Below are 24,670 nucleotides of genomic sequence, written 5' to 3'. Positions count from 1 at the left end.
TAGGTCTTATGAAAATTTAGGTTGACTGTCATGAGACTAAACTGCGTCACCTCCAGGAAGATTTTGACCAATGTGTGTGCGTGTGTGCTCAGTTGCTCAGTCGTGTCCGACTCTTTGTGACCCCATGGACTGTAGCCCAGCAGGCTCCTCTGTCCATGGGATTTCCCAGGCAAGAATATTGGAGTGGGTTGCCATTTCCTTCTCCGGGACATCTTCCCTACCCAGAGATCAAACTTGCATCTCGTACATCTCCTGCACTGGCAGGTGGACTGTTTACCACTCACCAATGTACAGTTGTTTTTTTTTAGTTAATTTTTATTGGAGTAAGGTTGATTTACAAGGTTGTGTTTGCACTTCATTTTTTTTTTTTGCTCCCCCACCCCCACCCCCCCGCACTTCATTTTTTAATAGCTCTCTTAGACCTTCTGCCCACTGGTCCTAGGTTGGCCCTCTGTATTCAGAGCAAACTAGTCTCTCTTGCACGCAGCTTTGAAGACATATTTCACAAGGTCTTCTTTTTCATAGGCCTCCTCAATTGTTCCTCATGGTGTTGTCTAAGACCCTTTATATCTGGACTCCTTCCTCTGTGTGAATTCTAGTTTCTAGGAATTGAGTGAGGAGGAGTTTTGACCCCAGGCCATCAGCCTTTTGGAGACTGACACTCCCAACATTTGGAGTGTGGGACTAGATGGACAGCCCACATCAAGGGTATCCAACAGGGCCAGGCCTGCAGACCCGAGCAGTGATCCTCCGTTCAGATGATCTGAGCTAAGAGGCATTTTGCCGTACATCATGAAAATACTTGTGAACATGTTTGCTTGTTTTATTCGCTTATGTTCATTATAGGTAGGCTGTTGAGTATACCAAGAGTATGAAAAATTTATGAGAAAAAAGCTGAAAACTCACAAAATTCCATCTCATAATTTAAAAGTTTAAACTGTGGAACTGTTTGTGAGAAAAATCATTATTACTTAATTTCAGCAGCAGAAAAACTAGGTCTACTTGGTCAAGTAAACAAAGGAAGCTAGATGATTAGCATCCATCTTCTTGCCTCCAGAGCTCACCTCTAAGCCAGTTCAAACTCTTGACCATACCTCAAGCTAAAAGTCTTTTTCAAGGGGCTGCATGCCAGGGCTCAAGGGACACAAAGACAGATAGTCTCAAGGGAATCTGAGGTGCCATCAGATGGGTGGGAGAAGAACTGGGATCGTATGTGTGGCACAGCAAACAAGGATCAAAGGAACATCCTGACAGAAGAAGGGTAAGATGGAACAGAGAGGTCAGAATGCATGAAGAATCAGGAAATCATTGAGCCTGGTAATTGGAGGTCACGGGTGACCTTGAGAAAGTGACAGAGACAGATTTTAATAGCGTAATAGACAGATTCAGCTAGCAAAATTCAGAAACAGCATTCACCAGGAAAGATGTCTCACTTCCTCTTTGCTTTGTCATTCACAGAAAAAAGTTTAAACAGTCTAAGACGTACATAATATGTTTTAAACATGGGTATGGTAGGTGGGTATAACTTTCAGAGTTTTGAAAATGTGATAACCATGCTTTGAAAGAGTTTGAGGGATTATGTAAGTTAACAAGGATTTTAATTTCTTTTTTGAAAGGAAATAACATGGACTCAACTTTTTACTTCACCATGAAGATTTGGTCTTCAGAATACAAATGTAAGTAATAAAAACTGTTAAACTGTCTTGCATAATTTCTACAAATGAAGTTCTTAATTTTTTATCCCATTAGATATTATGTGGCCTGAAAAACCAGATCAGTAATCAAGGCTACCATGTATGATGATGCAGGTTATAGGTACACTATTCAAAACCAAGGGTACTATTTATACCATTGTCCTTAAGACCAGAATGCTTCTACCCTCCACTGCACCTCACAAAAGCCCAACTCCATTTCTGTGTTTTAGATCAAGTGTCTTGGTCAAAGTTCTTCCTGTATGCTCCTGCTCTTTCCGTTGGGGAGATGAAGAGAGAGAGAGACAGACAGACAGAGAGGATGTGCGGTGGTGGTAGTGGGTGCTAGAGACGTGGGACAGGACCAGCGTCATTTTATTTCTTTGACCTGAAATAATATCTGCAGGCTGAATAATCCCAGCATCTTTTTTCTCTCCGGACAGATGGGGCTCTGACAGTCTTAGCCTCCCACTTGTCTGGAAGTCAAAAACTTGTTTCTGCCACCAACTAGCAAGCTATTCTACTTCTCTGGCTTTAATTTCCTCATCTATAAATATCAACTAAGCCCAGCTCTAAATGTTAATTCTGGCTCTAAATATTATAATTTTATCACTTCTGCTCTCTCTGTTCAGTTCAATTGCTCAGTCGTGTCCAACTCTTTGCGAACCCATGGACTGCAGCACGCCAGGCTTCCCTGCCCATCACCAACTCCTGGAGTTTACTCAAACTCATGTCCATTGAGTCGGTGATGCCATCCAACCATCTCATCCTCTGTCGTCCCCTTCTCCTCCAGCCTTCAATCTTTCCCAGCCTCTAAATCCTTGCAAAATTCTTGATGGCATCATAGAGTCTGAGTTCATCCTTCCCATCCCTGAAACAAACAGTCCCAGCCCTCACTCTGGAAGCTTGTGCTAAGCACTCAGGTAGACAGAGCTGTGTCCTAATAGACTGGGGTTCTGAGGATGGAGAAGTCCATCCTGGGGTTTCTAGCTTGCTAGAGAAAAATGGACTCAGAGAAACACAAACACTCAGCAAAATAAGGGCATGACCAATCCTGAGCAAGTGTTGACAGTTCTTGATCTAATAGAGGTCCAGGAGGGAAAGATGAAGCTAGATTGTTAGATGTGATTTTAAATTTATTTATTTATTTTTGGCTGGGTCTTCTCTGCTGTGGGCGGGCTTCCTCTAGTTGCAATGAGCAGGGACTACTCTCTGGCTGTGTTGCTCAGGCTTCTCAATGCAGTGGGTTCTCTTCTTGTGGAACATGGGCTCTAGGCATGTGGGCTCAGTGGTTGTGGTGCACGGGCTTAGCTGCCCAGCGGCATGTGGGATCTTCCCGGATCAGGAATCAAACCTGTGTCCTCTGCATTGGCAGGTGGATTCTTAACTATTGGACCACCAGGGAAGTCCCTAGATGTGATTTTAAAGGCAATGAATTGGAAGCAGCTGTCACTACCAGAAATAAGAGATGAAAATGCTGCTTGAGGAAAATAATTCTTCCTATATAATACATTTTGAGGAAAGGGAAAGGGGGAAATAAGCAGAGTCCTCAAAGAAAAATTACTTATGAAAATTTGATGAAGCACCTAGGCAAGTGTCAAAGCCTTGAAATCTGGCTGGGTAGTTTGGGAGTAATATTTATTTATTAATAAAAAGTTCACCTATAAACTGGTTGCAGGTGAGAGGTAGGGCACATGACCAGCTGGTCCAACTTCTGGAAAACTTCACTCACTTTCAATTTCCTTGAAAGTGAAAGTTGCTCAGTAGTGTCCAACTCTTTGCAATCCCATGGACTATACAGTCCATGGAATTCTCCAGGCCAGAATACTGGAGGGGATCCCTTCTGCAGGGGATCTTCCCAACCCAGGGATTGAACCCAGGTCTCCCACATTGCAGGCAGATTCTTTACCAACTGAGCTATCAGGGCCCAACTACCTTAACCTTGTCCTTTTTCCTCCTGTTCATTTTATTTATTTTTATTTTTATTTATTTATTTTTTGGGGGGGGGTTTAAAGTTTTTTATTTTTTTTAATTTTAAAATCTTTAATTCTTACATGCATTCCCAAACATGAACCCCCCTCCCACCTCCCTCCCCATAACATCTCTCTGGGTCATCCCCATGCACCAGCCCCAAGCATGCTGTATCCTGTGTCAGACATAGACTGGTGATTTAATTCTTACATGATAGTATACATGTTAGAATGCCATTCTCCCAAATCATCCCACCCTCTCCCTCTCCCTCTGAGTCCAAAAGTCCGTTATATACATCTGTGTCTTTTTTGCTGTCTTGCATACAGGGTCGTCATTGCCATCTTCCTAAATTCCATATATATGTGTTAGTATACTGTATTGGTGTTTTTCTTTCTGGCTTACTTCACTCTGAATAATCGGCTCCAGTTTCATCCATCTCATCAGAACTGATTCAAATGAATTCTTTTTTATGGCTGAGTAATACTCCATTGTGTATATGTACCACAGCTTTCTTATCCATTCATCTGCTGATGGACATCTAGGTTGTTTCCATGTCCTGGCTATTATAAACAGTGCTGCGATGAACATTGGGGTACATGTGTCTCTTTCAATTCTGGTTTCCTCGGTGTGTATGCCCAGCAGTGGGATTGCTGGGTCATAAGGTAGTTCTATTTGCAATTTTTTAAGGAATCTCCACACTGTTCTCCATAGTGGCTGTACTAGTTTGCATTCCCACCAACAGTGTAGGAGGGTTCCCTTTTCTCCACACCCTCTCCAGCATTTATTGCTTGCAGATTTTTGGATCGCAGCCATTCTGACTGGTGTGAAGTGGTACCTCATTGTGGTTTTGATTTGCATTTCTCTAATAATGAGTGATGTTTAGCATCTTTTCATGTGTTTGTTAGCCATCCTTATGTCTTCTTTGGAGAAATGTCTATTTAGCTCTTTGGCCCATTTTTTGATTGGGTCGTTTATTTTTCTGGAATTGAGCTGCATAAGTTGCTTGTATATTTTTGAGATTAGTTGTTTGTCAGTTGCTTCATTTGCTATTATTTTCTCCCATTCAGAAGGCTGTCTTTTCACCTTGCTTATATTTTCCTTTGTTGTGCAGAAGCTTTTAATTTTAATTAGATCCCAGTTGTTTATTTTTGCTTTTATTTCCAGAATTCTGGGAGGTGGATCATAGAGGATCCTGCTGTGATTTATGTCTGAGAGTCCTCCTGTTCATTTTAGACACCCAAGTCCAGCTTCAGACCCGACTGTATATTCACTGTTTTTCTTCCTAAACTGTGAAAGCCTTGAGAACAGGGGTGCTGTATTGTTTGTATGTAGCAAGTACCTATGAAATGGTTGTTACTTAAACTTTCCAAGCATATTCAAACACCAGTTACCTAGGTGCATCATTCTCTCAGGAGAAATGTTTTCCCTTATTCCTAATCTAACTCCATTTCATCTCTCAAATGTATTTCCTCGCTCAAGTGACAGTCAGTTGGTGGGCTCACACAGGGAATACTGAGGGGGTTGTCCCATCTGATCCTCTTCTTCTTCTTGATGGCTATTCCTTCATCTCCTACCTTTTCTACCCACACATCTACCATTCCAAGTCCACCCTATAAGGCAGAGAAAGAACTGCGGGCCAGATGGGCCAAGAGTCAGAAACCTTTCAAAGTATGCTTCCTATCTTGGCGTTGGAAGTAGAGCAACAGCTGGAGTTGAGAAGAGGCCCAGGGAGGCCTCCATGTGAGGTACGGGGGGAAAAAAGTAAAGGCTTTAAGTTTGAATCCTAGCTCTGCAGCTCTTAAGTTATGTTACTTTGATTAAATTACTTCCCTCTCAATCAGATCCTATTTCCCCTTGATGGAGTTAGACTAGATTGAAAGTGAAAGTGAAGTCGCTCAGTCATGTCTGACTCTCTGGACCCCATGGGCTGTAGCCTACCAGGCTCCTCTGTCCATGGATTCTCCAGGCAAGGGTACTGGAGTGGGTTGCCATTTCCATCTCCAGGGATCTTCCTGACCCAGGGATCGAACCCGGGTCTCTCGCATTGCAGGCAGACGCTTTACCGTCTGAGCCACCAGGGAAGCTTTTTAAACTAGATTGGTGGTGGCCAAAAGCTGTTCTCCCACTGCTACATCATAATCACTTAGGAAGCTTAATGTAAAACAGATACTCTAGTTAATGATCACCTATGGCTGTTAATATCACACAAAAAAGGAGATAATCACACACTATGTGTCTCCAGTGGAAGAATGTAACACCTATAATATCAAGTATTCTTGCTTCCAAAACAAATAAAAACAAAAATCTGAATCTCATCAACTCTCTAAATCTAACGATTAATTTACAGAAAATACAAGAGAGAGAGAGTAACCTGTTAAACAGTATCAGGGAGATTCAATCAGCAAAATTTAGAAACTGCAGGAAAAACAACCTAGTATTATCCATGAAGTGAAGTCGCTCAGTCGTGTCCGACTTTCTGCGGCCCTGTGGGCTGTAGCCTACCAGGCTCCTCTGTCCATGGGATTCTCCAGGCAAGGATACTGGAGTGGGTTGCCATTTCCTTCTCCAGGGATCTTCCTAACCCAGGAATCGAACCCGGGACTCTCGCATTGCAGGCAGACGCTTTACCGTCTGAGCCACTAGGGAAGCTATCATCCATAAATAAACTGCAAAAAGGAGAGATAAGAAACCTACAGATTAAGAGATTTATTAAATATGTCAACAAATTGCTGATTTAAACAAATTATTTTTTAAGTGACACAAATCGAGGAGTGTGAACACTGTATATTTTATGATATTAAGAAATTACTGCTATTTTTTAGATGTTTTTAAGATACTGCTAAAATATGTTTTAAGCCAGATACTTAACCCGAACTATCTTGAAAGATATTTGTAAAGTGAAAAAAGTAAGTTGTAAAACCAATGAATGGAATAATAACACTTTTGTAAACTGATTGTTGTGAGATCATACACATACACAGCGAAGTAATTGTAAGTATAAAAAACAGTAGTTGTAGCATGGGATGGTGTGAAACCATTATTTTTTAATTTTTTTTCTTAATATACTATTTTTTTGGCCATGTGGTTTGTGGGATTTTAGTTCCCCAACTAGGGCTTGAACCTGGGCCTTTGGCTCTGAGGACACTGGACCATCAGGGATTTCCTCTTGATATTTATAATTTAAATATCTCAAAAAAAATTTAAAAACTCATTGCTGGAATGAGTAAATGTTTTATAAAAAATATTTTTAGGTGTAATAATGATTTTGTGGTGAAATTTTAAGTGTCCTTATCTTTAGAGACGGATAATAAAATTTTTATAGATAAAATATCTAGAATTTGCTCCAAAATGATCAAGGATGGGGAAAGTGGGTGGAGATACAGATGAAACAAGATTTCATCTGTTATCAAGATTTTATCTGTATCAAGATGAAACAAGAAACAGGTTTTTCTTAGTATATATCTGAAATCTTCCATTAAAACAAGTTTAAAAATACAGATTCCCAAGCTCTACTACTGGAGATGTTGTATTTAAAAACATTTCTCAAATGATTCTGGCACAGTCAACTACTGAATTAGATTATAGCTAATATGCTTTTAAATTAATTTTAAAGGATTATTTTCCATATAATTCAGTTAACTGATATAGGACAATAAAAAATTTGACTGGTCTTTGGCCCTGGCTTCTGAGAAGTAACTTCTAAATTCTTGGGATTTTCCAAGTTACTTCCAAGATATTCACGGTGGATCTCTCAGATCATACCTAAGTTTATACTAAATAAATGACTCAGGATGGTGGCTGGTCAGACCAGAAATGTGAACCATGTGATTAGGGGGTTGGGGCTTTCAGATAGGTGATATCAGCATGACCTCCAGGGGAAAGGAGAGGAAGAAAGTTAGAGATCAGGTTCAATCACATGGCCTATGATTCACTATGTAATGAAATCACAATAAAAACTCTAGACATCTTAAGTTTAGGTAAGCTTCCCTGGTTGGTAATCCTATATCAACATGCTGGGAAAGTAACATGTCTTCAGAACATAGAAGCTTCATGCTTGGGATCATCCCAGACCTCCCCTTGTGTGTCTCTTCATTTGGCTGGTCCTGGTTTGTACCCTTTATAATAAAACTGTAACTAGAACTCTTTCCTGAGTTCTGTGAGTCATTCTAGTGAATTATGGAAGCTGAGTGGCCAGTCAGTTCAGTCTCTCAGTCATGTCCAACTCTTTGACCCCATGGATTGTAGCACGCCAGGCTTCCCTGTCCATTGCCAACTCCTGGAGCTTACTCAAACTCATGTCCATTGAGTCCGTGATGCCATCCAACCATCTCATCCTCTGTTGTCCCCTTTTCCTCCAGCCTTCAATCTTTCCCAGCATCAGGGTCTTTTCAAATAAATCAGCTCTTCCCATCAAGTGGCCAAAATATTGGAGTTTCAGCTTCAGGATCAGTCCTTCCAATGAATATTCAAGACTGATTTCCTTTAGGATAAACTGGTTGGATCTCATTGAAGTCCAAGGGACTCTCAAGAGTCTTCTCCAACACCACAGTTCAAAAGCATCAATTCTTTGGTGCTCAGCCTTCTTCACAGTCCAACTCTCATATCCATACATGACTACTGGAAAAACCATAGCTTTGGCTAGATGGACCTTTGTTGGCAAAGTAATATCTCTGCTTTTGAATACGCTGTCTAGGTTGGTCATAGCTTTTCTTCCAAGGAGCAAAGGTCTTTTAATGTCATCACTGCAGTCACCATCAGCAGTGATTTTGGAGCCCAAAAAAATAAAGTCAGCCACTGTTTCCATTATTTCCCCATCTATCTGCCATGAAGTGATGGGACTGAATGCCATGATCATAGTTTACTGAATGTTGAGTTTTAAGCCAACTTTTTCACTCTCCTCTTTCACTGTCATCAAGAGGCTGTTTAGTTCTTCACTTTCTGCCAAAAGGGTGGTGTCATCTGCATATAGAGGTTATTGATATTTCTCCCGGCAATCTTGATTCCAGCTTGTGCTTCATCCAGCATGGCACTTTGCATAATATACTCTGCATATAAATTAAATAAGCAGGGTGACAATATATAGCCTTGACCTACTCCTTTCCCGATTTGGAACCAGTCTGTTGTTTCATGTCAGTTCTAACTGTTGCTTCTTGACCTGCATACAGATTCCTCACGAGGCAGGTCAAGTGGTCTGGAATTCCTATCTCTTCAAGAATTTTCCATAGTTTCTTGTGATCCACACAGTCAAAGGCTTTGGCACAGTCAATAAAGCAGAAGTAGATGTTTTTCTGGAACTCTCTTGCTTTTTTCAATGAACCAACAGATGTTGGCAATTTGATCTCCGGTTCCTCTGCCTTTTCTAAATCCAGCTTGAACATCTGGAAGTTCACGGTTCATGTACTGTTAAAGCCTGGCTTGGAGAATTCTGAGCTTTACTTTGCTAGCCTCTGAGATGAGTGCAATTGTGCGGTAGTTTGAACATTCTTTGGCATCGCCTTTCTTTGGGGTTGGAATGAAAACTAACCTTTTCCAGTCTGTGGACATTGCTGAGTTTTCCAGATTTGCTGGCATATTGAGTGCAGCACTTTCACAGCATCATCTTTTAGGGTTTGAAATAGCTCAACTGGAATTCCATTACCTCCACTAGCTTTGTTCGTAGTGATGCTTCCTAAGGCCCACTTGACTTCACATTTCAGGATGTTTGGCTCTAGGTGAGTGATCATACCCTCATGGTTATCTGGGTCATGAAGATCTTTTTTGTATAGCTCTGTGTACTCTTGCCACCTCTTCTTAATATCTTTTGCTTCTGTTAGGTCCATACCATTTCTGTCCTTAATTGTGCCCATCTTTTCCCTGGTGGCTCAGATGGTAAAGCATCTGCCTGCAATGCGGGAGACCAGGGTTCAATCCCTGGGTCAGGAAGATCCTCTGGAGAAGGAAATGGCAACCTACTCTAGCACTCATGCCTGGAAAATTCCATGGATGGAGAAGCCTGGTGGGCTACAGTCCATGGCGTCCCAAAGAGTCGGACACGACTGAGCGACTTCACTTTTCACTTGCATGAAATGTTCCCTTGGTATCTCTAATTTTCTTGAAGAGATCTCTAGTCTTTCCCATTCTATTGCTTTCCTCTATTTCTTTGCACTGATCACTGAGGAAGGCTTTCTTATCTCTCCTTGCTATTCTTTGGAATTTTGCATTCAAATGGGTATATCTTTCCTTTTCTTCATTGCCTTGAGCTTCTCTTTTCTCAGTTATTTTTAAGACCTCCTCAGACAACCATTTTGCCTTTTTGCATTTCTTTTTCTTGGGGATGGTCTTGATCACTGCCTCCTGTACAACGTCACGAACCACCATCCATAATTCTTCAGGCACTCTATCAGATCTAATCCCTTGAATCTATTTGTCACTTCTACTGTATAATAGTAAGGGATTTGATTTAGGTCATACATGAATGGTCTAGTGGTTTTCCCTACTTTCTTCCATTTCAGTCTGAATTTGGCAATAAGGAGTTCATGATCTGAGGCACAGTCGGCTCCCAGACTTGTTTATGCTGACTGTATAGAGCTTCTCCATCTTTGGCTGCAAAGAATATAATCAGTCTAATTTTGGTATTGACCAGCTGGTAATGTACATGTGTTGAGTCTTCTCTTGTTATGTTGGAAGAAGGTGTTTGCTATGACCAGTGCTGTTAGCCTTTAACCTACTTCATTTTGTACTCCAAGGCCAAATTTGCCTGTTATTCCAGGTATCTCTTGACTTCTTACTTTTGCATTCCAGTCCCCTATAATGAAAAGGATATCTTTTTTCGGTATTAGTTCTAGATGGTCTTCACAGAACCGTTCACCTTCAGCTTCTTCAGCATCACTGGTTGGGGCATAGATTTGGATTACTGTAATATTGAATGGTTTGCCTTGGAAACGAACAGAGAGTGGCTGGTAAGAACCTCCAAATTTGTAACCAGTTGGTCAAAAATGCAAGTGGCCTGGGAACTCTCGAGCTTTGTGGCTGGTGTCTGAAATGAGGTAGTTTGGTGGGGAACTATGCCCTCAACCTGTAATGTCTGGACTTACTCTGGGTACTTAGTGTCAGAATTGCATTGCAATTGGATATTCATTTAAGTTAATAAGTCCTTCCTATTATAAAGAGAAGATCACATGCTCCAGGACTGATGTCAGACTTAAATCAGATAAATGTGAGGCCTGGTACAGAGATAGTAAGTCAATATCCCATAGAAGAATAAATCTCTGTACACACTTCTCTCTCTTTCTCCTTTTTAATAAGATGAACCACAAATTTATTCTACAATTTTCTATAATAGGTATTCAATTCTGAAGAAAAATGCAAACAAAATAGTTACTATTTATTTGGTTCTATAAACAAACTTGGGGGAGAAAGAAAACCTTAAGAATTTTAATATAAATTTATAAAAATTTCAAGAATTTGGTTTTCATCATTTCTGAAAGTTATTTATCTTTTTAAGTCTAAAAGCCACTAGATATAGAGGTTGAAAGAGAAAACACTGACAACAGATTATTTGAATTTCCCTCTTCCCAAATATCTAAAACATCACATATATTGTTGTTTTCAGTGTAACCTGTGTAACCTAAGAATTCTGACTTCTCTTCACTAGTCTGAAAAAAGTTCAGTAGAGATTGTACTGTTGTCATTCAGTCACTAAATCGTGTCTGATTTTGTTGCGACCCCATGGACTGCAGCAAGCCAGGCTCCTCTGTCCTCCACTATCTCCCAGAGCTTGCTCAAATTCATGAGATTGTATTTGTGAACTACAAATTCTGTTTTCTTCTTGCATAGTAAGAAGTTTAGTATTCTTATAAAACTCTGCATTTGGTTCCAGATTTTTAAAAAAATTTCTTCCTTATAATATTTTCATTCTCCAGTGGATTTTACCAGATGGTAAGCTCTCTGAATTCTTGACATCACATTCATTGGATTCCCAGAACTTTGGGATGGAGCCTCCTCTGAACTAAGGTGGTGCTAGTGGTAAAGAAAAGAAAGAAAGAGAGAAAGTGAAGTCACTCAGTTTTGTCTGACTCTTTGCATTCCCATGGACTGTAGCCTACCAGGCTCCTCCATCCATGAAATTTTCCAGGCAAGAGTAGTACTGGAGTGGGTTGCCATTTCCTTCTCCAGGGGATCTTCCTGACTCAGGGATCAAACCCGAACCTACCTGATAATGCAGGAGACCTAAGAGATGTAGGTTCAATCCCTGGGTCAAGCAGCTCTCCTAGAGAAGTAAATGGCAAACCACTACAGTATGCTTGTCTGGAGAATCCCATGGACAAAGGAGCCTGGTGGGCTATGTCCATAGGGTCGAAAAGAGTCAGACACAACTGAGCAACTGAGCACACATCCCTGAACTATTTACTGATAACAAATAAGAGTCTTGGCCAAATACAGAATGAAGGTCCTTTTCCTTCAGATCCTATGCTGGGAAGAGCACAGCATCTAACTTTTGTTTTGGTTGAGATGCAGTTTTTTCCATGTTGAAATCAGAAACTTGTATACATGTGTGTATCCTACAGACAGTGATCTACCCTTAGCTCTTCATTTTCATGTATAATTCATTTCCATTCAGAAATGCCAGAATGCATTTTTGTTCATTTTCATGTAACAGTAGATATGTAAAATTTTATGTCATTTTCATAAATGGAACCTTTATTAGATGTTTTCTCATCAAGTCCTTTCAATTCAATAGAAGAAGGGTAGAGAAACACGTTCTGAAAAAAACCCAAAGTTTTGTTCGGTTATTGGGTTTCTTTACATAGGAAACCCTGGTGAAGTAACTGTACATTATTTTCCCTGATGTCCTTCTGAGGTGTATGTTGAAGTTCCAGCTTTTCTTTATATTCAGACTTTTCTGGGACATTTGCAGTTTTTATAGTCAAAAACTAACTTAGATACAATAACATCAACAACTTGATAGTGATTACTCTGTGCAAAGTTTCTGTGTTGCTCACTTATAAGATGTGCCTCATGTCATTTACCTTTATAAAAAAGGCTTTTTGAGTCTACTTGTTCTTGCTTTTTGTGGGCCAGTTCCTACTCTTTTTCCTACATCTCTTACAGAAGTTCTTGATTTCTTGAGTAAATACTTTTTTTTCTTTTGTTCCATGTAGTATCTTATGTCATCAGTATGAAGAATTTTTACTCCCCATGATATTTGGTAATCTATTTGAAGGAATAAAATCAGTCATTACTAGTTTTTTCAACTACTAAAAGGAGAAATCTGTACTTTTTCTTTGAAGTTAGGTAACTGAAATCTTTACTGAGAAATTCTTCAACTCACTCTCCCAGATCTTGTCCTTTTGCAATTTTTCAGATATAGTGACAGAAGGTAAGTCAGTGTAAAATGCTTTTTTCTGCTTTTCTGGTTTGTTCTCAGTTTTCAGAAAATTCAAAGACTGTTCTTTTTTTTGTTTTTGACCTGGACTCCACCCTGGAAATGTGAATCGCTATGGATCTTCATGGCTCTGTAGTTCATGGCAGTCACCTGTCACTCACATGCTGGGTCTGGAGAAGGTGTCACATCCAGCAGCTCTGGAAGCACGGCTCCCCAAGGCCCGATGGCTGGCCAGGTGCCTCTCCCCATCCATAGGCCACCAAGTGTTACCCACTTTCTCTTCTTTTTTTTTAACGTTACTATATATGAATTATATTTTTTCTTGTTCAAATCACATATGCAGTATAGAATTTTCAGAGTTGGTTGCAGTGCCTTCTTTTCCACTTCTTAATGTAAGTTTTCTTCTTTTTTTTAAATGTAAGTTTTCTACATAAAATTACCCATAGCATCCAGTGAAGACAGAAGCAACAGTGAGAGCAGGAGTTTTGCTGGTCAGAATGACAGGTAAAAGATGGAGGTATTATTTTAGAATAAAAGGCTTTGGTGAGGTAGATGAAATGGACAAAGAGGCAACATGACACAGGGCCACTGTGATGAGAAGATGCTAGGGTAGGAGAGAGGCAGCCTGAGGAAAAGAATACGCCAGAAACTGAAGTGGAAGGCACTTGTTTTGATTTTTGTCCAAGGACCTGGTGATGTCTCTATACCCTGCGGGAATCACGATGAGAAAAAAACACTCTCTGTCCCTTACGAACCAGGGTGAGCAGGAACAGGAAAGGTAGTTTTCTGTGGTTCCCAGGGGAAGAATAAGCAGCAGGTAGGTCACCCCGTGGCCCTGACTCCTGGGGCTAGGTGGGTTAGAAGGGATGCTTGCTGATCTGCAGAACCTGCTGTTGTTCTGCCACTCAGCCCTCACATCTTCTTTCTTCCTCCAAGCTTCCCATTCCCATCCTCCAGATTACCTGTTGTTGGTGGAAATTACTGGCACTTTGTTCAAACCGTTCATCTTTGGTCTCCACAGTTTTCCCCAACTTCTGCAGTACCTGGGAATATAAATCAGAGAGGTCCACACTGTTATAGTCAAGTCTCTCTTGTCTGTTAGCCTCATCTGACCCTGGCTTCTGAGTCTCAGGTTCAACTAAAGGGAAGTACATATATTAGCCCAGCAGAATTAGAAATACAGCATGTTGCTGAAAAGTCAATTATGTTTGTTTTTTTTTTCAATTATGTTTTATGGTTCTTCTCAATTTGGGGTATTCAGCAATGTGCTAGAGTATATATAAAGCCCAGAATAAATAAGGTATGAAATTGTTATTTAGAGTGGTTTTCTGTGGGGATGGGGGGAGAGTATTATATTAAAGTAAGGATTAGTTAGAAGAATGCAAAATGTGCATGGCTAAAATGCACGTCTTAGCCTCAGATAAGCCTTAGCCTTGAAGACATTTTCTCACATGGGACACCCTCTTCCAGCCATAGCAGCAGATTCCTTTAGGTAGATGAAGTCAGAGAGGTAGGTAGGAGACTTTTCTCTGAAGCCCCTTGTAGGAAAACTGAGAAGCTCTGACATTATGCATTTGAAACTCAGCTAGAAGTGAACGCTATCAATAGCTACCTCCTCTCCCCTAGGACCCAGAGAACCAGCCATCATAGTGGTCTCAGTGCTGATGCAAAGGACACAGAAATGAGAAAGATACAGTTTCTCTTCTCCTAGAGGACACTCACTTACAACAAGTAAGAAAGCCCTGACTCTTCTACCTGTAACCCCCAGTTTGGAAAGAGGTACCACCATCCCCCAGGCCCAAGTCAGAATCAGGAGTTTCCCTCAACTACTTCTCTCTCACTTCCTTCACAGAATCCCTCACCATGTCCAGCTCTGGAAACCATCCCGTGTTTTCTAGTCTCACTGCTATGGCTTTAGTCCAGGGCCTCACTGGTTTTTTTGGCCTGTGACAACAGGCCTATCTTGTTGCTGCTTAAAACCTTCTAATGATTCTCCATTCATCTGCTCAACAAATGTTTCAGTTAAATGTCCATTACATATCTACAAATTATAGTTGTAACTCTAGTATACATATGGGTCTCTAGGATCTGACCCTTCATTAAGCCTCAGCTCTCACTATTCCTTTTTCCTACAGGTCTCTCTCTCACTCATGTTTTTAGTTTTCTAATAAGCTGTACTGTTCTTGTTGTAGATGCTATTCCTTCTTTCTGGAATGTTCTTTCTTACCTTATCATCAGGCAACTATCTAAAATGACCAAATTCATACTCTATATTCTTTGTGACACTTAATCACATCTATTGCATCTCATTAATCAAGGTAAATCAGTCCCTCCTAAGCACTTACAACTTCTGCACCTGTATACATTTCTATTACTGTTGCTCTTTTTTTGTCACACTGTGTGGCTTGTGGGATCTTAGTTCCTCAACCAGGGATTGCACCCAAGCTCCTTTCAGTGGAAGCATGGACACTTAACTTGCTTAACTTGCCTGCTGATTTGCAGAACCTGCTGTGTTCTACCACTCAGCCCTCATGCCTTCTTTCTACAAGCTTCCCTTTCCCACCCTCCAGATTACCTGTTGTTGATGGAAGTTATTGGCACTCTGGTCAAACCGTTCATCTTTGGTTGCCAGTTTTCCATGGATCACCAGGGAATTCCTCTCTGTTTTATTATTTGCATTTATCTTTGTCTCTTTCTAAACTGTGAGCTCCTTGAGGACTGGACACTTGCCTTACTTATTTATATTTCTCAGTATCCAGCAAATAGATACTTAATACTTATAACAGGAAGGAGAGTGAGACTGATACAGGAGGGGACCAAAAGGTTGGGCCTTTAAGATTTTGCTAGACTGGAATAAAGTGAAAAAGGTGAGGGTAGAAAGAGGATTTCAGGCAATGACAACATCAGCAAAGTAACAGAAGTGTGCAGATTCACAGCAGTTTTCATGAAATGGTTCAGCATGAATGGCTTAGAGTGTTACAAGGAGTGATGTTAAAGGAAACTAGAAAGGGAGATTGGAGTCTCATTGTGAAGAACTCTGAATCATATGAAGGAGTGCCCAGGTCTTGGGCGTGAGGCCAGCTCTATGCAGACTCTGACTCAGGTGTCTCCACTCTTAATCCTGGGGTTCTGGAGCTTTCTCTATGGCAGTTAAGACCAAGGTCTCTGGAACCGAACTGATATATGCCCATATCTTGGCTTTTCTACTTACTGGCTATAAGCCTTTGGGCAAATCACTTAAACTCTAGAGCCTCAGTTTGTAGAACTCCCTTTCCTCCATTAAGAATAATATCTCCTGGAGTTGTTGGGAGAATTAAATGATATTATACACATAACTTGCTTTCATAGTGGTGCCCTATGGTGAGTAGTTAATACAAATTCACTATCATTGTGCTGAGTTCCACTCTATTCCCTATAAACACCTGTCTTTACTTCCTTTTCAGGGCATTCTTGTCTTTATTCTGCCTCACTTAACACAGGGCCCTGGGTGTGCAGAGTCACTCATCTTCCCAAGCTCCACCCTCTCCCCTCAACCAAACACTGTCCTCTACCAGAAAGTTGCAAAACCACCTTGGCTTAGTGGTAATCACAGCTCTCACTTCCTTCCTGCCAGCCCTCCCTTCCTCTGCCTGGGGCTTGGTTCTTGGTGGGGAGAGGGGGGTGGGGGCTGAAAGGAGAGAGGAGTCGATTCAGTTTAGAGTCTGTGTGACATACCTGGGAGCAGACCAACTTCCCCAAACCTCAAAGGCTCAGGGCAAAAAAGCTTGGAGGGTGTGGGAGTGTGTTTGTTGAAGGAATACGCCCACCTTCAATTCTGAAACTGAAAAGATGAGCATGATCACCGTGAAAACACAACCCAGTGTCTTGGGGCCAAAGTATTTTTTGTCTTAAGCAATAGGGCCATGTCTCAGGGCACTTAAACTACGCTGTAGATGTTCCTCCTCAACTTGAGTTCCTTGAAGAAGGATGATGTATGGTGCTCCAAAAATGTTTGTTGAAAGAATTAGTAATTTTACCTTTGGATCACTTACTAATGAAAGCCCATATAATACTAATCCCTAAAGTCCTGCACTGAGAATTCTGCCCCAATTTGCCTGGCCTAGCAGCTGAGAAGTTGGAATACAGATGTTTAAAGAAAAAAGAGCAGGGACAAGAAAAAAAGTCAATGTGGCAAAATGTTAACACTTGGTGAAATAGGTGAAGAATATTGCAATGTTCATTCACCTATTTTACCTTTTATGTACGTTGAGTTACAAGTATAAAGCTTAAAAAAAAAAAAAAAGCCACTGCAGACATGTTTGGTAGCTGTAGTTCCTCACTATGACCCCTCCCTATAATCATTTATTATATTTTAGTTAGTTCTGTCAATTGGAGTAATTTGAAGATGCCTTGGATATTAGATATGATGGAATCCTTATTGTCAAGATATATTCTAAAGTAGGCTCTCCTTCATCCCCTCATATATTTTCCAGCTTTTTCTCCCACCAATCCCTGAACTCCAGCTCAGCAGCATTTCTCCCTTGTTTGCCTAAAAGGATTTCCAGATTCTATGCTTTGCTCCTGCTGGCATTCCTCAGCTGGAATGCTCTCTCATCACTTGCCTGAGGAACTATTAATCAGACATAATTCCTTTCTCAATTCAGCCTTCACTACAAAACCCCGCTCTGTTCTCGCCTTCTGAATTCCCATGGATTTGTCTCTCAGGTCACTTATTTTACTTAAAAACAAAACAAAACAAAACACCTAGACTGTAAGCTTCTAGCAGGCAAGAATGCCTCTTACTCAACTCATCTCTAAGTTCCAGAGATGAGTTGTCCAGCCCATATCGTGGACAAAGGGATTTTTCTGTAAATATTGCTGACTGAACCCTCACAAGTTGACTGAAAGTCAGCAGCGAAAAAGACCAACAGAGGAGTGGTAAACAGTGAATGCCTTTTCCTGGGGGGAGATCTAAGAGGCTTGCCACAGAGAAATCACAAACAGATGGTGAAAGCATTTGTGTGAAATGTGAAGATGTAGCATACTGTAGAAACACAATAAAGCCAGACTCATCTTGAATCTGAGAAGGAACTGGAAAATAAAACAGGATGATGCTTCCTCTCCACTGGTTTAACAGTCACCAGACCTTCACTCGCAGCTTTACTCCTACAAGAAGATCAGCAGGAAGTGGGCCAGCACAGCAGGAAGTGGGGAGACACAGATGTTAGAGCGGTTTTTCAGGAACTTTATAGAGAGCAGCCTGAGATTGGGATCCTAAGGCAGGACACCTGAGTTTCAGTGATAATTCTGCCACTTGCCAATCTCTTTGGAGCCTTATTTCCTCATTTCTAAATTTGGGATACTAACATAAAGCTTAAAGCGTTGAAAAGATGAAGTGAGATCATGAGAATGTGGGCTCCATAAAGGGAGAGATCATGTCCTTCTTATATTCCTGTGCTTTGTCTATAGCAGGCACTTGATATTTGACACATTAGTTGTTACATATTACAGTCAACCACATATAGTAAAATTGCAGTGTCCCAGGGAATCCTTTCTTTTGACTGTAAATTTCTCCATCTTTATTTTGCCTTCAATAACTTCCCAAGACTCAAAAACTCTGACAGGCTGAGCTGAACTCTTTCTCCTAACCCAGGTCATTTCCATCCTATCCAGACAACACCCACTGCCTCTAGGGTACCAGCTGTACTGCTTGAAGTTCAATGCCTGCTTGCCTTTGTGTCTAAATCTGGGTTCAGAGTATCTCCTTGTTTTCTGCAACAGCCTGGGACTTTCTCAGGGCAGATTCAAGTTTGTTTCTCTCTCTGCCTTCTAGGGGCTCAGACTAAGAAGGACAGAGTGTATTTGGGCAGTTGGGAAGTATTTGACTCTGAGGTTCAAGGAGCCCTCTCCCCTTCTCACTTCAGTGTCCTTACCAAATTGAGTCTCCAAATCACTGAACATCAACTGCATTTTACAGATGCAGAATCTGAAGCCTAGAGCAGAGCTGTTATTTACCTGAGGCTTCAAGTTGATGCTTTAAAAAAAAAAGAGAGAAACCTTAAAGCAAGGGCATAGTGATGGGGCTTCCTAGGTGGCACTAGTGGTAAAGAATCCACCTGCCAATGCAGGAGACGTAAGAGATGCGAGTTCAATCCCTGGATCAGGAAGATGTGCTGGAGGAGGGCATGGCAATGCACTCCAGTATTCTTGCCTGGAAAATCCCAGAGGAGTCTGGAAGGCTACATCCATAGGGTCACAAAGACATGACTAAAGTGGCTTAGCACGCATGCATGCATAGTGTTGATAGGTTGGATGATGATAGAAGGTGAAAGAGGGAGGTAAAACATAACTATTGTCCACAAATTTTTGGCCTTTGGCGATTTCTTTTTGTTTTTCCAACCCATAAGAGTGACCAGCCTTCTCTTCTCTAGCACCTCCTTTTCCTCCACAATGACTTCTAACTAGACCTTTCCACAGGCTTTGTAACCTTTGGAGAGATTGAAACCATGATCAAGGTGAAGTTAGGTTAAGGTGAAGTAACAAAATCTAGCCACACAAAAATCTTTCCGTTTTCCTCTGCTCTTTCACATGACCCAGCTTCCTCAGACAAAGACAGGGGAAACACACACACACATATTCCCCCTACCCTTCCATTGTGAGCCTCTTAAAGATAAAGACTAAATCTATATTCCATAAATTCTCTGTTAATAATCCCACTTTGGAGAGCTAGTTGCCTTTAATCCTTCCCAGCACCCAAGCTAGTGCTCTGCTTTTATTTAAATTCTTAAGCATATGGTGTTCATTCAAATGCTTCTAAGACCATGAAGTCTTAGAAAACCAAGATTCTCACTCAGGTCCTAGTTCTCTCTCTCCCTCCCATTCTCCTTCTAGCCTATTCACTTCTCCTTACCATCTTACCTACCAGGGTGCTGATGCGTGGAGAGCAGGGACTCAGATCAGAAGCAAAGAAAATACACTGGACACATAGAAACAAAAATGCCAGTGAAAAGTGTGCAGAAATGGTCACATCATCTAGTTAAGTGGGCAAGATACAGATAAGACAGTCTACCTCGATGGAGCCGTGCTGTGCTTAGTCATTCAGTCCCAGTCCTGTCCGATTCTTCGCGACCCCATGGACTGCAGCCGGCCAGGCTCCTCTGTCCTTGGGGATTTTCCAGGCAAGAATATTGGGTTGCCATGCCCCCCCTCCAGGGGATCTTCCCAACCCAGTGATTCAACCCAGGTCTCCAGCATAGCAGGGGGATTCTTTACCGTCTGAGCCACCAGGGAAGCCCTTCGGAGCAGGGCCACCCAAAGCTAATTCAGGACACAGTGCAAAAAGAGATGCTCCTTGCCCACCCTGAACCAAGTACTCTCCAACGCCAAAGAGAGGCACAGGAAGCAGATACGAGTTTCTGCTTACATCCGCTAAAGCAACAGCCTGCGGCCAGGGGGGTCAGGCAAGGAAAGAATCCGTCAGAATCACTCTAGTCCTTGTGGACTCCAGGTCCCACCTTAACGGGAGGTACTCGCTGCCAGCCCAGCTGGTTGAGTGCTGTCTTATGTGGGAAATGACCCTCTTTGAACCTCCAGTTTCATCATCTGTGAAAAATACCACTCTCGCTGGGTGGCGAGGACAAAATCTGCTACAGAGCAGTCACCAACTTTAGTTCCTTTCTTTTCCCTTTTCTGGGTCAGCTTGGGCGTTGTTTAGGTTCCAAGAGAAACAGACGGTGGGAACTGTCTCTCAGCTTCCCCCATCCCTGTCCGAGACTGGGCGAGGCTCTCTGCCTTCTCTCAAATCTGCTGTTTTCATGGGAACCCCTGCTCGCCTTTCCCGAGGTCAGCCTCTGTGTCCAGCCCAAGTCTCCCGCCCCGAACGCCCCTAACACCCCGCACACCCTGCGGCCGCGTCGGGCCTCAGCCTCGGCTCCCAGCCTCCTACCTTCTCTTGGGCTCTGCTGAACTTCTTCTGCACCTGCTTGGCGAAGAGGCCGGCAGCGCCGCCCGCCCGGCCCTCGGCCATCCTGCCAACTCCCTCGGGGGCGGCCTCCCCTGGCCCGGCGCCCTGTGGTTTTCTCGAGGCCCCCAGAGGAGGAAGTGCGTTCCCGTCATGCCTCGCATCCGGCCAGGCGGGCCTCGCGCAGGTCACCCCGCCCCGTTGCCGCCTGGGAATCACCCTGGACCGCCTGAGGCCCCGGGCCCGGCCGGACGCAGCCGGAAACCTGCGCAACACAGGCCCAGGGCGGCGGCCTAGCCCACGGCAGGCCCAGCTGGCCGCTCACCTGCGCTCTCGCTGGAGGCCCACGGCTGTTCGGCCCGGGGCATGGCCCAGGGCGTGGGCGAGGGGCCCGCGGACACTTGTGAGGCTCAGGCTGGGGTTGGGTCTGTTCCAGGAGGCCAGAGACTCAGGTCTGCCTTCAGGCGGCGCTTCCTCCAGGTCAGCTTCAAACCCTCTACCCGTGAGGTAGAGAACATATCCGCGAAGAGTTTTCAAATCTGGGCCAAGACAATGTTCCCTGAGAGCTAACCAGCTGTAACGATCAGCAGGGGAAAATAACTGGAACAGGAGGGTAGAAATTTTTTGTAATTTCCACTCAGTGAGAGTGTTGAATGGGGTGTTTATGGATATGCGTGCAGGAGCAGCGTACTCCAGTATTCTTGCCTGGGAAATCCAGAGGAGCCAGGTGGGATACGGTTCATGGAGAGACAGAGACAGCACTCAGTGACTAAACAACAACCGGATGACCAAATAAAATGGACTTTCTGCTTCAGGCTGGAGTTTTTAAAGATGGAAGCCCTCTACTAGAGAGGTTGGCTCTGTCAACTGGGGAAAAAAAAAAGCACAATCTAAAAGTTGAGAATTATGTTTTATTTAGCAGACAAAACTGAGGACTTAAGCCTGGGACGCAGCCTCTCAGCTCTGAGAAACTGCTCAGAAGAGGTAAGAGAAGAGCCAATATGTAATCATCAAAAGATTATAGTTGATTAAAACCAGGTATTTCAAGTTAAGGAATTTGGCACTTTTCTGTTTATGGGAAGATGCAAGAGTCTGGCTCACTGAAATTATTCCTTGGATATGTACCTCCACTATGTGGAGCCAGTATCTTGCACTTTCTCATCCCGAGTCTCCTCAGGGTACAACAATGAGTGGTGGCTATAGTGGCTGATGGCCTGAGGGCCAGCATCCTCTCTCTCTCCTGAGCTCTCTCAGGGCTCACCATGGGGAGGATGGGGCTGTACTGTGATGACTTGATGACTGCAACAACCTTTGTTTACTGATAGGTCAGGCAACATTTTTTCACTCATGACTCCAAACCCAAACTGGTAGGAGGGGTAGGTTGAGTAGAGGACAGGACTCCAAATCTGGACTTGAAAGAGAGGAGCAGCTGAGCTAGAAGTAGAAATGAAGATGCCTAGGAAGGGAGAGGACCTTATAGAAAAAAGGCCAAAGAGTTGGATATGGAAGCCTGTGCTGGGCATGGGGAGCAAATTTTTCTAGCTGGAGGAACTAGTATAGTGTACTAGATGGAGGCAGAAAATACATTGTGTAAATTGGGATGGGACTGCTGAGATTATAACAGTTGCTTCTCTAGGTAGCTTTCTAAATGGAAGTTGCTTCCTGACCTGATTGAGAAGATAGCTGGAAATTAGGACACTAGGTTTGGAGGAACCATTTACTGAAGGATTTTGCAAGTAAAATTCTCCAAAAGAAGGAAAGAAGTTCAAGATAAACTTCCTAAGGACTGGAGAAGGAAGCTGAACACCTGAGACAAAATCAGAAAGCCTTCTCTGCTATCCTTTTCCAGATCACTCCCCCAAACAGCCATATTGCACTTAGAATCAAGCATGTGACAGGCATTGCCAGGTGCTGGGAAGCCAAGAATGAATTTTTTTAAAGTGATTCTTGACTTAAAAATGCTTAAAGTCTGTAAGTGGAGATAGGTTGTTAATCAGATGATTTTAGAGATGGATACAAAATTTTCGGGTAATAGGTCATTAGGGTTTATTGTGTTATAATGCTAGTTGTGGGGATGATCTAGAAGGGGCAAAGTGAAGAAATGGAAGGACTTGATGTTGGATGGGAAGAAGTGGAGGGAAGTGGGAGGACAGTGGTGCTGTGGGAACACTGAGAGAGATGGTGATCACCACAGATGTGATGATCAGTAGCAGAAGGAGGCCAGTACCTGGGTCATTCTCTGGAATTCACAGCATCCTCAGCAATGCAGCCCAGCCACTGCTTCCTAAAAAACCCTCTTCAGTGCCAATCCCTTGGGAACTGAAATTGATAGTCACCAAATCATGTAGTATTAGAGCAGGACAAATCTTTGGAAAGTAACTAGGTTGGGAATCTGAGTAACAGAAAGGGTGACTTGCCCAAGGTTATCCAGTTCCTCTGGCAGGCTACATAGTGTCGCACAGAGTCAGACACAACTGAAGCAACTTGGCACAAGCACACACACCCAGTTTGTCGGTAGTAGAACAGAGACGAGAATACAGGTGTCCTGTCAAGCCCAGCTTCCTTTTTTAAAAAAAAAATTTATTTAAGTAATTGATTTATCTGGCTGCAAGAGGTCTTAGTTGTGGCATGCAGGATCTTTTAGTTGCTGCATATGAACTCTTTTTTTTTTTTGGTGTGAACTCTTATTAATAGTGGTATGTGGGATCTAGACTGAACCCAGGCCCCCTGCATTGGGAGCATAACGTCTTAGCCACTGGACCACCAAGGAAATCCCTTGCCCAGCTTCTTTTGCTGTACAAACTGTTCTAGAAGCCTCTGCTGACAAAGTAGCCTATAAATTGTGAGACCGGTCTTAGACAGTTTCCTCTAATGTAATGTAAACTCTCCAGATCCCTCTTGTCTGATCCTCAGCAGTTGCTATGAAAAACTGTTTCTCATCCCCTTAGCTTTCTCCTTTCAGTTCCCTCTTCGCTTTATCATACGCCACTCTAACAGACAGAGCCCTGGCCAGGATAGGGAAGATTTATCAGCTTCCCAGTTCTGTGTTTTTTATAGAACCCCGGATCCAGTTGCCTGTTTTAGTCCAACCTTGAAGTGCTGACTCATACGTAACTTGAGGCCCCATATTCTTTTCCCCTCAATCCTTTCCTTTCTTTGTTCTGCATCTTCTTTTCTCATTTTTTCAATTCTTTCCTCTCTATCTCCTTTCTGATTTGTCACTTTCACTGTCTGCTGGCACCTGACCTACCACCCAATCTTATACTCCTACCTCTAATGTATCCCCACAGTTGTCATGACTCAGAACTTTGGGGTGAGCACGGTTCTAGGTACTGACGGGAGAACCAAAAGAAAGCTGAGCCCCCAATCTGCCTGGAGAGTCAGGGCACATTTTGTCATTCTGGAACATTTTTAGTATATGTGCTGCCGAAGCGAGCACTCTGGAACATTTTTAAAGCCCTCTGTGCCTCTGAATATAGCAAATATGTGTGGAAGGAGGGGCAGACAGGCAGATTAACAGATGGGTAGATCCTAACATAATCCAAAAAGGATAATGTAAGGCCACTTTCACTTGGTTTAGTTTGTGAACTGATAGAGATGGCAGCAAATGGAAGAACCAGCCCAGAAATCTGGTGAAATCCAACTCAGGCCCTATAACTCCCTTTCCCCTAGAAGGCTTAATTACAAATAAAAAGACACAGGGTG

General features: G+C 42.6%; 1 protein-coding gene and 2 pseudogenes across 7 annotated transcripts in view; all 3 read right to left on the bottom strand.

Moving 5' to 3' along the window:
- BIN2 (bridging integrator 2) overlaps window positions 1-21,467 on the bottom strand; it is a 37,639-nt gene extending 16,172 nt beyond the window's left edge. For all 7 annotated transcript variants that reach the window (XM_069584399.1, XM_069584401.1, XM_069584400.1 and 4 more), the window contains exons 1-2: window positions 20,951-21,467; window positions 13,989-14,069 (exon numbers count right to left, since the gene is read on the bottom strand). In XM_069584399.1, the coding sequence (XP_069440500.1) occupies window positions 13,989-14,069; window positions 20,951-21,031 (162 nt within the window). In that variant the 5' untranslated portion in view covers window positions 21,032-21,467. The remainder of the gene's footprint in view (window positions 1-13,988; window positions 14,070-20,950) is intronic.
- LOC138437319 (protein DBF4 homolog A pseudogene) lies at window positions 9,855-13,982 on the bottom strand (annotated as a pseudogene).
- LOC138437323 (protein DBF4 homolog A-like) lies at window positions 12,007-12,647 on the bottom strand (annotated as a pseudogene).
- Window positions 21,468-24,670: the final 3,203 nt, after the last annotated feature.

Source organism: Ovis canadensis, chromosome 3, assembly GCF_042477335.2.
Source record: "Ovis canadensis isolate MfBH-ARS-UI-01 breed Bighorn chromosome 3, ARS-UI_OviCan_v2, whole genome shotgun sequence".
In the NCBI taxonomy this organism is placed as follows: Eukaryota; Metazoa; Chordata; class Mammalia; order Artiodactyla; family Bovidae; genus Ovis; species Ovis canadensis.
This window is presented reverse-complemented; position numbering and strand designations above follow the sequence as displayed.